Source organism: Ursus maritimus, unplaced genomic scaffold (assembly GCF_017311325.1).
Source record: "Ursus maritimus isolate PB19 unplaced genomic scaffold, ASM1731132v1 scaffold_27, whole genome shotgun sequence".
NCBI classification, from domain to species: domain Eukaryota; kingdom Metazoa; phylum Chordata; class Mammalia; order Carnivora; family Ursidae; genus Ursus; species Ursus maritimus.
Window position 1 is genome coordinate 25,916,108 of NW_024425230.1, and position 11,916 is coordinate 25,928,023.

The window sequence follows — 11,916 nt, forward strand, 5'->3', positions numbered from 1 at the left end:
CCCCCCCCCGTCTCCATCTCTGCATCTCTGTCTCTGTCTCCGTCAGCGTCTCCCTTCCCTCACCCCCAGGCCCCGTGTGGAGCAAAGCCTTGTTCACACGGCCGTCCGTACCCCGGATTTGCAGTGACTCAGCGCAGCTCCCTTCGTGGGCACTGTCTGCTGGTCACTCGGGCACCGGGCTTGTGTAGACCCAGTGTCCGGGGAAGGTCTACAAGCACCAGGGGATCGCGCTGCCCCCAAGTCCTCTGAGGCATCTACATGGCAGCCCGGGCCGCCTGGAGCCACCGAAGCCCCGCGGGGCTGTGAGCTGCCCTGTCCTGGCTCAGCAGCGCTGTTTCCTGGAGGGGACCTTGGACCCAGCACAGCGTCCTGCCTCCTCGTCCCTGTGAAGTCCTCGGGTGGGAGTGCCCCCGGGGATGCCACGTGTGCGAGGAACCTGGGCCCGGGCCTGTGACCCCCAGTGTCTCCTCCAGCTGCGGCTCCCAAGCAGCCCGCGCTCACGCCCCTTGCCCTCCGCCTGCGGACGCCCTGGCATTCCCCAGAGCTCACTCTGGCACGAGCAGCTTGCTCGCCAGGGGGTGCAGTGATGTTTCTGGGTCTGTCTGCCCCCCAGGGCCCCACAGCCACCCCTCCGCCAGCCTCTGCTCCTGGACTTCTAGCCCGTCCATCACTGGCGCCTAGGTGCTGTCTCCAAGGACAAGAGATGCAGGACACTTGGGGGAGCCCAGCCCCAGCCACGGGCTCAGCCTGGAGGAGGGGCGACAGGGATAGAGGCCCCACGGAGGCCGGGTGGAGGGATGGGTGGGCTAGCCTCACCCTGGAGAGGCAACGGGGCGTGGGGGGAGGGGCCTCTGGGAGCCGATCCTGCCCCGAGGGGCAGAGAGCTGAGTGTCCTCACGGCTTGAGAGCCAGAGGTCTCTGCTGCTGGGGGTCTCTGCAGGCGGGGTTCGGACCTGGAGGCTTCTAAGCCGTTTCCTGTGCTTACATTTCCTGCTGAGGCAGCATTGCAGGGGGTTAGGGTGCACCAGGGGAGCAAACAGCCACATGCTTCTCCACTAAGCTGGACCAACGGTGAAGAAGTTTCTGTTCGGGGTGAGGGGCTTAGCCAAGCACCTCACTCCCCACAGCCCTGAAGGGCCAGGCTCAGGGACCCCCATTCACACGGCCCCTCCCGGGACGAGCAGCTCTGCCCCCCGCCCCCACCCCCACCCCCAGCAGCTTGGCAGGAAAGGAGACCACTCCGTGGGCCCATCCAGCTCCAGGACACCCGCCCTGGGGACCCAAGGGACCACCGTGCCTGTCTGTAGGCAGCTGAGAGTCCCCAGCTTCTGAGTTAGGACCCAGGGTCTCACCTGTCTGTAGGCTCCGGAGGCTTTCCTGTCTGTCTGTCCCTGTGCCAAGCCCTGGCCAGAGTGGATGGTGGGTGCCTGGGGAAGGTCTGCTCTCCAGCTGTGTGGCCCTGGGCAAGTGGTACCACTTCTCTGTGCCTCAGGTTCAAACACCGTGCAAGCAGCTAACACCTGCTCCACGTGGTGCAGGCGGGAATCCGTGAGATCGTGGGAGACGCGCAGGGGTGTTCGTAGTCTCCGGAGAGGCGGGGAACGTGCTAGAAGGCCACCTGCCCCTCTTCAGCTGCTCCTGGGGCAGGGCGTGCCCACCTGAGCCTTCCGAATTCAGTTATTTGAGGCTGCAACTGACATTTCGTTCCGCGGCCCCAGTTATCTGTTTCCTAGGAAACACGGGAGAGACACTGGCTCTCCAGCCACACGCACACGCACACGCACACCCTGGTTGCCACCAAGACTGACAATTAACAGAAATACAGTAAATGTCAGCAGAGGCTAAAAATAGTTTACACACCAAACCTCGGCAGCGGCTCCCGGCCGGCTGGGCGCCGCGGGGGAGGGAGGGGGACGCGGACAGCACCTCGTCTGACACAGTGCCACGCCGTGGCCCGGGTGCGGCTCTGGCCCGGCGGACCTGTGGGTCCATCTCTGCACCCCGCCACCTGCCTCTCTCCCACCTCCACCAGGATGAGACCCAGAGGCGGCCACGGGTGGGGCCCCAGCACTTGGTTGGCCCACCCCTCTGCCTGCCTCCCTCTGTGAGGCTGACACTCCCAACCCCCTCGGCAGCCTGGAGAGACGCGGCCTATGGGCACACAGTCTGCATGTCCCTCCCCCGCTCCGCCCCGACCCCCTAAAACCTGCCCCTCGTCCTGCCAATGCCCCTCCCTTCTCCAGGGCACCCCCACCCCCTAATCACTCAAGCCAGAAACCTGGGTGTTGTCCCCCCGGTTCTGTCCTCTCAGCCCGTCCCCCCGCTGGGCACCGCCACCCAGACCCTGCCCACCTTGTCTCTGGCATCCCTATTCCTGCCATCCAGCTCCTTCCACCCCGAATACACTGGGGGCTCCAGATGTCTGTGCTGCCCCCACGCTCCTTGTCCTGGACCGGGGCTCCAACCGCCGGGCAGCCATCCTGCGCTCCCTGGGCTGACCCAAGGGTGGCTTTCTCTGCCCCCACAGCCCTGTGTTCTCGCCTCCCTCACAGCAATGACCGTAGCTCACAGGTGTGCTCGCTGGGCTGCAGGCGTCGTTCTAGGAGCCGAGGGGCGCTCACCTGGACAGTATAACTGATGTGTGTCTGCTGCTGGCTCCTCTGCTTCCCCAGGGGGCAGGCCCCGAGCAGGTCACCTGCACCCAATAGGGGTGCTTCTGATGGGCGCCCCTCGGGGCCCTGTCTGTCCGTTGCTCTAACCCCAGGACCAGAAGAGTGCTTGGTACATTTCTATGGAGTGAATTACAGGCACGCGGCACTCAGTTGGCACCCAGTTCCCAAAGCGGGTCCCCCATGGTGTTCTTTCTCTGCCTTCCTCCAAGCACACCTGGTGGTTTAAAACTGGCTTTTTTGCAATTTGTTGACAAATCAGGCTTTGTGGGTTTTGCTTCCTTCTTACAATACCTAAGCATAGGCCCTGTTCCACCGTACAAAGCCTGCCTTAATCAAGAGTTAGACAGCGGTAACTAGAATGGCGTCCCGTGATCACAAGTAACGAACCCTCACCTGGCGGCCGTGGCCGTGAGCACTTTGCAAAACAGCCAGACTGGGAGCAGCAGACGCTGCGAGTTCCGCGGGCACCCGGCTAATCAGAGATGTCTTCTTCTCGGTGCAGCATTATTTCACGGTTAACTTCAGCCACGAGAACCAGAAAGCCCTGGAGCTGAGGACAGAGGATGCCAAGGACTGTGACGAGTGGGTGGCGGCCATCGCTCACGCCAGGTATGTCCCACCCCCCCACAGTCGCGGCAGAAGAGGCTGAACCCGAGGGCCCTGCCCGGAGCAGACCCAGGCCCGGCGGAGCGGGGGGTGGGAGAGGGAGAGCCGTGAGGGGGGTCTTGGCGAGGGACCCTCGGAGCCCTGGAGCTCTGGGTCTGTGCCTCCCTCGGTGCCGCTGGGAGCCGGAGACCTGAGGAGCAGCTCCCACCTGCTTCAACACACCGGCTCCTTCCTCCCTTCCCCGTCGGGGAGCTGAGCCCCATTCAGTTGGGGTCCAGGGTTTTGTGGCTACCGAAGTCTAAGCCCGGGCTCCAACCCGGATGCGGCCACTCATCTGCTGGGTGACCGTGAACTGTCCCTGTCTTTCTTCTGGGCCCGTTTCCTGTCCTGTAGACAGACATTCTCTAAACTTCTCTGAGCTCGGGGATTCTGGACCTCCTCCTCTCTCCCAACAGTGTGTGCTCCACGCTGGAGGGGCCAGATGGAGAGAAAAGCAAAGGGCTGTCCATATATGCTGCAGAGAAAACGGGGCTCCACACTGGATTGAGTCTTTTGGGTCGTGGGGAAGTGACAGGCTTATGGGCTAGGGTGTGGCTCCACAGCTGACAATCCCCTGGCAGAGCCGAGTCCTGTGGGAGGGCAGGACCCCCAGAGTTGCCCCTCTCAGCAGGTGATCTTGCTGGCTCAGTGGGGAGTGGTGTGTTTCTGTGTCTGTCTGCCTGTTAGGTGCAAGGTCCTGAGGGCAGAGACCAGGTGTGGTTCTTTGCATCCCCAGGGCTTATAGAGGCATAAGCAAGTGGTTAGCAAATGTGGACTGGAAGAATTCAAGGATGGATGGATGGATGGATGGAGGATGGACGCAAGGTTGGATGTCGAATGGAAGATGAATGAAGGATTAATGGAGGGTAGATGAATGATGAACGGATGTGTTTAAAAGTATGCGTGATGGTGAATGCATAGACAGGTGATGAATGATGCATGGATGGTGTGGGGGTGACTGGACAGATGGACGGATGGATGAATAGGTAGGTGGGTGGATGGATGGATGGATGGATGGATAGATGGGTGGATGGACGGACGGATGGACGGACAGATGGAGGGGGGGATGAATGGGTAGGTGTGTGGCTGGGTGGTTGGATGGAACGGTGAATGGGTAGGTGGATGGGTGGGTGGATGGATGGATACCAGGGCCCTTCCTTGAGCCCTGGAACAAGCCAGCTGACCAGAAACCCTTCATTATGGCCACAGCACTGACTGTGACCTTGAGGTCAGGCCATGTCCATCCCTGTCCTCGAGGAGTGTCTAGTCCAGCCATGGAGACCAGGCTCTCACACATGAACTCGTAGAGTCAGGCTCTGAGTGTGGCACTGGGCAGACGGGGAGGGGTGCAGCTGTTCCCCAGGAATGTCCCGTCCGGTCAGGAAGACCTTGGACATGTCCACAGCTAGCTCTCATACGCGAAGGCCCTGGTGGGTACAAGGCACCGTGGGGAAGAGAGGTCTGCAGGGAGTTGAAGGAAGCTGGAAACCGGGTGACATTTGATCTGAGCCAGCGGACCAGGCTGAGGCATGTTTAACGGGTTTAACTATGAGCGCTTCGGCCCCCAGTCCCACCCGCAAGGCACTGATGGAGGAGGGAGGCTTCCAGGAATAATGAAGAGACCAAGTGTGGGTTTCGGAAGGTCATAACGGGTCTTGAACACCCAGCTGGGGTGTTTGGCCTTTACTCTGTGAACGGTGGGAGCTATCGAAGGTTTTACACCAGGGGAGTAACACGCTCAGAGCTACAGTTTTGAGTTGAGGACCAAATGAATCATTCACGTGGAGGAACTTTCTGAGTGTCGAAGCAATACAGAAGCCTAACTGGTTGCACAGTCTGATAACCAAGACGACGCCGGCTTAGAAAATCCATTGATACGGAAATGCCTTAGAGGCGGTGAGACGCTGCTACACACGGAGCCTAGCCTGGCAGAGGTGACGGGGACACAGCAGCAGAGGCTGGGCCGGGCTGGGGTCCGTCACTCACACACACAGGCAGGAGCGGAAAACGGCTCAGCCGCTTCAGAAAACTCTTAGGTGCTTAAAAATTAGCAATTTAAACATGGCTAGGCGTGCTCTGTGACCAGCCATTCCAGCCTTTCGGTGTTTATCTGAGAGAAACAAAAAACATCCACGGAAAGTCTGGTATGCACGTGTCCCTCGCAGCTTTATGCACAGGAGTCCCCAGACTAGAACTAGCCGAGGTGTCCATCCGCAGACAGACGTGCGGACAAGCCCCGGTACGTCCGCGTGACAGAACACCGCTCAGCGGTGGAAGGCAACCGCCACAAGCACGCGTCACAAACAGACCAACGTCAAAGTCACCAGGCAGAGGAAGAAGAGCGCTGCAGGGTCCACAGCCGTGTGTGACCGTCCACACTTCAGGCGGGGAACGTGTGCCTCAGACGGCACGTGGGCGTGAGCGGCCCCGCGCTGAGGGGGACTGGAGCCCCGCTCTGGCTCCAGCCGCTGCGCTCGCCGACTGTCATTTGGGGGAAGTCACGTCCCCTCTCCGGGCTCAGTGTCTTCATGCATAAAATGAGAACGTGGGTCTTTCGTGGTTCCCGAGTTCCCTTCCAGCTCAGAGTCTGGGTCTCCAAAGACAGTGCTGCCCAAAGAGGTGCGCAGTACCTCATTCCTGGAGGAGAGGGAGGGGGAGGGGGAGGCGGAGCGGCCGGGATCGGCTGCACGGAGACGCTACTCCACACCCAGCGCCAGCGTCCACTACCAAGGCACCAAGTCTCGGATTTCCACGCCCCTGGAGTGCAGAGAAGTGTGGCAGCCTGAAGACAGATGCCGCCGTCCCTCCGCTGAATCTCCCTTGCAAGTAAAGAGAATTGAGCCTCTCGGGAAGTGGGAGAAACTTTGAAACCTAATATTCTGGTTAACGCTCATTTTTGTAAGGGAGCCGACAATCCTCATGTCAAGCAATAGTCCTGCCCAGCAGAGTCCGCGCTTACAGCCTTATTGCTCTTTAGACGGGCGGGGAAGCCAGGACCCTCCTGGGCACGTGCTCCAGTCTGCCTCGCGCCCTGCTCCCCCTGCCCCATCTACCCTCCCCTTCACCCCCTGCCGCCTTCGGGCCCCACGGGAGTCAGCCTCCTCTGACCCCATCCAGGGACCAGGCTTCCCCCGCCTCCAGGGGACCCCCACCACCCCTCAGTGCAAGGCTGCTCCCCACACATGGCTGCCTGGGCTCTCACATTTAGGGCTGAGGGCGCGTGCGTGCGGCTCACAGTGACTAAAGCCAGCATCGCGAGCCCGGCGCCCACTGACCAGCCCATTCAGGGCAGCTGCGAAGTCATGTAAGAACTTGCCAGACGGGACGGTGTCCTCTTGATTGGGCAAACAGGGAGCCTGCCGGTGACCCCTGACCAGGACGCTGCTCCAGTGGGCGCAGGTGGCCGCCCCGGGCTGCCCTGGGCTAGGAGCCAGGTGGGACAGACAGTGGGGACGATGGGTGAGGGCGGGCTGCTCTCTCAGCAAACCGTGCTGCACAGGTGGGAGGGGGGCTGGGTCTGTCCCTCAGCCGGAGGGACTCGGGGCTCCTTATGTGCCGAGGAGAGAGAGCCTGTGGGACAGGGGCCACTGCTGACACAGAAGGGACGGACATTCGGGGGTCCAGGACGGGGCCTGGGCTTGGGCGGGGCGAGCAGGGCCTCTGCCCTCTGACGGGAGGGGAGCGCAGTCATCACAGCATGCGTGCGTCACGTGTGCCAGGCTGTCCCACACTGGGACACGGACACCGGTCTGAGGTCCCCGGGCTGATGGGTGTGCGAGCGAGCGAGCGAGGCCGGGCCCAGCGGGCAGACTGGGTCAGAGCACGGCCTCAGCCAGAACCCACACGTGCGGGGCAGGGGTGGCCGTGCTGGGGGGCTGGCGGGACGTGGCAGAGAGCGTGACGGTGATGCAGGCAGGCTGCGAGGCAGGAACGGGGCCACCGGCAGGTGGGGGCTGAGGCCAGAGAGGCGTGGAGATGGGAGGTGGGCAGGGAGCTCTGGCGGCTGAAGTTGGAGGCCAGAATCTGGGAGCTGTCTGCAGTGGAGAAGCCAAGGGTGGGAGGAAGCTGGGGGTGCAGGCGCAGGAGGGGGAGGGGAGGCTCCTGGGGGCCCTGTGGGGGGGAGGATGGGGACCAGGGACAGGGAGGACCTACCCTCTGAGTCCATGCTGGCTTCCCAGCCTCCTGCCCCGATGGGCCCTGCTGCAAACTTCCCTTGCAAAGCCCCCCACCCTCTGAGGCTGCACCCCCTTTATGGAATCGGGTCTTTCCCCAACTCTAACACCTTCAAATGGCCCTGCTCGTGCTGTGGGGTGTCAGGGAGAACCCTGGCCCAGAACACAGGTGACCTGGCTGCACCCCCAGAGGCCTGGGACCGGTGACATTGGGCAGAGCATGGCAGCCCCCTGCAAGGCTGGCCATCCAGGTCCCCCCAGTCGTGATTCGTTGCAAGTCTGAGGCCTATTAAACTACACAAATGCTTGGCTATCTCTTCTGCCCTCTGCTTATCCTGTGGTGACCCTCTGACCCGGCCCCCTAACCTTCAGCCTTGTTGCCAGTCTCCCCCAACACAGCATCCCAGCCGAGGCTGCCCTTGGATGGGTGTGTGCCCAGAGCCCTGGGTTTGGCCTCAGAGACCTGGGCTGTGGGGCCACCCCTTACCGTCTGGGTTGGAAAAGACAGCATCACGGCTGGAGTCAGAGCTAGCCCGGGGAGAGGAGGGGAGACGGGCTTCAGACAGAACACCTGCCTGTGCAAAGGCCCGGGGGCCGTGGTGGGGGAGAATGGGACTAGTGGGACCCAGAGGTCGGAGCGCGAGACGGGAGTTGGGCAAGAGGCCCCGGGCGCTGTGCGCGGCCGTCAGGACCCCCTCCCGAGTGCCGTCGGTGGGGGCGTCCCCCGGGCTGCGTCTCCAGGGTGGAGCAGGCGGCGTGCTAAGCTGCGTGTCCGTCTGTCCGCAGCTACCGGACCCTGGCCACGGAGCACGAAGCGCTGATGCAGAAGTACCTGCACCTGCTGCAGATCGTGGAGACGGAGAAGACGGTGGCCACGCAGCTGCGGCGGCAGATCGAGGACGGCGAGATCGAGATCGAGCGGCTGAAGGCAGAGGTGACCGCCGGCCGGGTCCAGGCCCCGGACCAGCCCCGCACGCCACCCCGGGCTCCTGCAGGGGCGGCGGGAGGGCGACGGGCCGAGCGGGAAGGGTGCACAGTCAGATCTGGGTTCACATCTGCCCCCTGAGCCCCGTGCCTCGGTTTCTTCATCTGTAAGATGGGCTTTTATCCTCACCCGGCAAGGTTGTGAGGATGGCGTGAGGTGAGGGGCGAGTTGCAGGGTCCGTGCAGAGGACCGTGCTGACTAAGCATTCTCGTCGCCGGCCAGCACAGCGCGGGCGCGGGGACGCCGAGTGGTCAGCATCACGGCAGCCCCTTCGCTCTGCTCTTCCGCGGCTCGCCGGGCGGCCGTCTGGAGGCTGAGCCTGCTAGGACCGCGACACTGAGTGCGGTCCGTGCAGCGGCAGCTTCTTAGAAATGCGGATCCCAGGCCTCCGCCCCCGACCTCCAGGGTTGGAACCTGCGCTGTCTCGGCCTCCCGAGCAGCTCCCTCGACGTGTGAGCGGGCAGTGCCCTCTGCCCCTTAGACGCCCCTGCCAGCTGTTCACCCACCGCAGAAGGATCTGATCCCCGCCCCACGGCGCACGCAGCACCGCCTGGCCACATCACACGAGAGCCAAGGCCTCTGCGCTGAGGAGGGGATGGGAAAGCTCGGACTCCTGCAGTCAGGGTCAGCGACGTCATTTCCAGGGCCCGATGCAAGGCTGAGGCCAGGGCTGGGAAAGTCCCCCCCCCGCCGCCCACAGCCCACCACCCCAACCCACGGTGGGCAGGTGACCCCCAACTTCAGTGTCCACCTCCCCCAGCCTCTGCACCGTGATGCACTAGGTACCCAGATTAGGGGGTCACCCACCGAATGCGCCAGCTGCTGTCTCCCACCCTTCCTGAGACCCCACGGTTGCACACGGGACCCCCTCCCACATCGAGGCTCCTGCAGGGGTGACGGTGGGATTCCATCTTCCCTGCTGATGCCACCCAGTTGCCACCCGGACAGAAAGTAGCAGTGGTCGTGGGTTCCCGGGTACTAGGGTGTGGGGAGTGGGCAGCCGAGAGCCCGTCCCGGGGAGGCACACGTGAGCTCAGGCTCCAAGACCCTGAGGTGCGCTCCGCGGTCCCATCACATGTCACTTACAACACAGAAAATTCAAAGAGAAAATTTTCAGAATTTCTAGATGGGAGCCGCAGAGCTGGGAGCCCCAGGCACAGGTTGCATCCCCCATGCTCGTGAAGCCAGCTCCGCCTGGCGTGGTCAGACTGGAGGTCACCAGCCTCGTGAAGTCCCCTTGGGAGCTCAGGTCCAACCAAATGTCAGAGTCAACATCCCTCCTCCAGTCCTGCACCGGGCACCTCGGGCCCCCTCAGTCTGTCCAGCACCATCCTGAGAAGGTCCAGGCTCAGAGACCGCAAGCCACCCTCTTGAGCTCACACAGCTGGGGGTGCACAGAGCTGAGACTGGAGCCCAGGGCTGGCTGTCCACTTGTCAGTCTTTCCACTCCGCTCGGAGCCTCTTCGCACACGGCTCCAGGGTGGGAGCTTGTCCCGTCTCTAAGCCACCTGGTTCATTCTGGAATTAGTCCCACCCCGGAGAGCACCCCTGGGATCTCCCCTAGCCCAGCACACATCCCCGAGTCTGGGCTGCACCCCTGTGAGGAGCCAGAGGCCTGCCCCAGCCCCACAGTAGGAGCTTTACAAGCAGGAGTCCGGCTGCCTTTAAGCCTGCAGCCCCTTGACCACTGCCCCTGGCCTCATCCTCTTCCCCGCACCCTCCTCCCCGGTCTCGTGGGGCTCCAGCCAGAGCCGTGAGCCCTGCGCCCTGCACCCTTGTCATCCCACCTTCCTGCCTTGTGGAATCCTAGCAGGTCCAACGCCTCCGCGCAGGGCCCCGCCCCAGCTGGGAGTATGCTCACTGCTCCTGCCCCTCGACGTTCCCGCACCCGCCTGCCTCATCAGAGCCGGCTCCGTGCCTGTCCCCACCAGCCTGGTGGGGGCTCCTGGAGGGCCCGGCTGCTCTTACTCACTCCTTATGCCTGGCACACAGTAGGTGCTTAGTGAATACATGGGTGTCCCGCCCTGTGCAGGGTCCTAGAGGGATGGCAGCGTCTACCGCTAGGGTCTGATTGTCGTACGATGACATCAGCATTGTAACAGTTGGCGCTGTGGACCCGGGCAGAAGATGAGGTCTTGCGGGCAGAGAGGGTGCGGGTCCGTGCTGCGGAGGGCCTCAGGGATTTGTGCGCGAGAGAGGGGTGGGTGCCGAGGGGGCGTCCCGTGTCGCTGGGGAGCAGAAAGCAGGTCAGTTGTGAGTGTGTGAGAGTGAGTGTGTGTGTGTGTGTGTGTGTGAGTGAGAGTGTGTGATGGCTGCAGAGAGCAGCTTGGTGGGAAATTGGAGCAACGCTTCCAACTGAGTGCATCGCCCTCCAGGGCAAAAGGTCCTTTAAAAGAAGACTTTGAAAGAAAGGCTGTCTTAGTAAAGCTTTCGGGCTGTAGTCCGTCCCCCACACACCCTGCAGGACAGGTGGACACAGCCCGTGCCCGGGAAGTAGGCCGCGAGGGAGGCAGGAGGCCGTGGAACGTGACCACTGGAGGGATCCGAAGACGCTTAGGTCCACAGCAAAGGGAGGGACTCATCCAAGGTCGCTCCAAGGTCACCTGAGTGATGGAGTCCCAGCTCGGACTTGGGTCTCCTGACTCCAGATCCTTGGCCCATGCCGACCCCCTGAGGAGCCAGGTCTGATGTAAGGGGGCGTGTTTGCCAACCGAGGTATCGCCCGCAGGGCCCCGGGCCCCCACGGTCCACCTGTCCTCCACTGGCCAGATACAGCTGCCCAAGCCTGTCCCGCACATCCCCGAGGACATGCAGGGGCTTGCCTTCTCCTGCCCACCTCCCGCTCCCAGACTCTGGTCTCCGGACTCTCCTCATCCTTCCCACAGCAGCGGCCTGCCCTCCCCCTGCACTGCTCGGTGCCCTGAGGGTGGCTACCACGCGCGTCTGTCAGGGTGACCCGGACCCCGCTGCGGTCACAACCCCCACATCGTGGGGGCTTCAAGCAGCAAGGGCTGCTTCCTCCCTCACATGGGGTGTCCCTGGGGGTCCTGCTCCAGAACGCTCACTCGGAGTCAGGGACACAGCCGACGGGGCCCCCGGGCTCATGCGCAGGGAAGGGAGCTGCGAGCGATGCGCACACCTCTGCTCACGTTTCCATGGACACAGCACGTCACAGGACCAGGCCCGCCATCCAGGAAGCACAGTCCTGCTTCGTCTGTCCGAGGAGGAGAACCAGGATCCACAGAAGCCCTGACGGCTGCCCGACTGTGCTTCCCTCTTCTGTCCCCAAGCCCCCAACATGGGCTGTCGTGCGGAGCACAGGACAGACATCCTGAAAGATGTGGACACAGCAGAGTTGCGGCTTTCACAGCTGAGTCAGAAACTGGCTTACACAGGAGACGCCCCGCCATCCCGTCCCCTGGCCCTTCCTGCCACGGTGGCG

General features: G+C 62.8%; 1 protein-coding gene across 1 annotated transcript in view; it reads left to right on the top strand.

Moving 5' to 3' along the window:
• Positions 1-11,916, top strand: part of RASGRF1 (Ras protein specific guanine nucleotide releasing factor 1) — a 97,270-nt gene that overhangs the window by 17,554 nt on the left and 67,800 nt on the right. The window contains exons 2-3 of the mRNA XM_040642900.1: positions 3,175-3,281; positions 8,276-8,423. Coding sequence (XP_040498834.1) covers positions 3,175-3,281; positions 8,276-8,423 — 255 coding nt within the window. The remainder of the gene's footprint in view (positions 1-3,174; positions 3,282-8,275; positions 8,424-11,916) is intronic.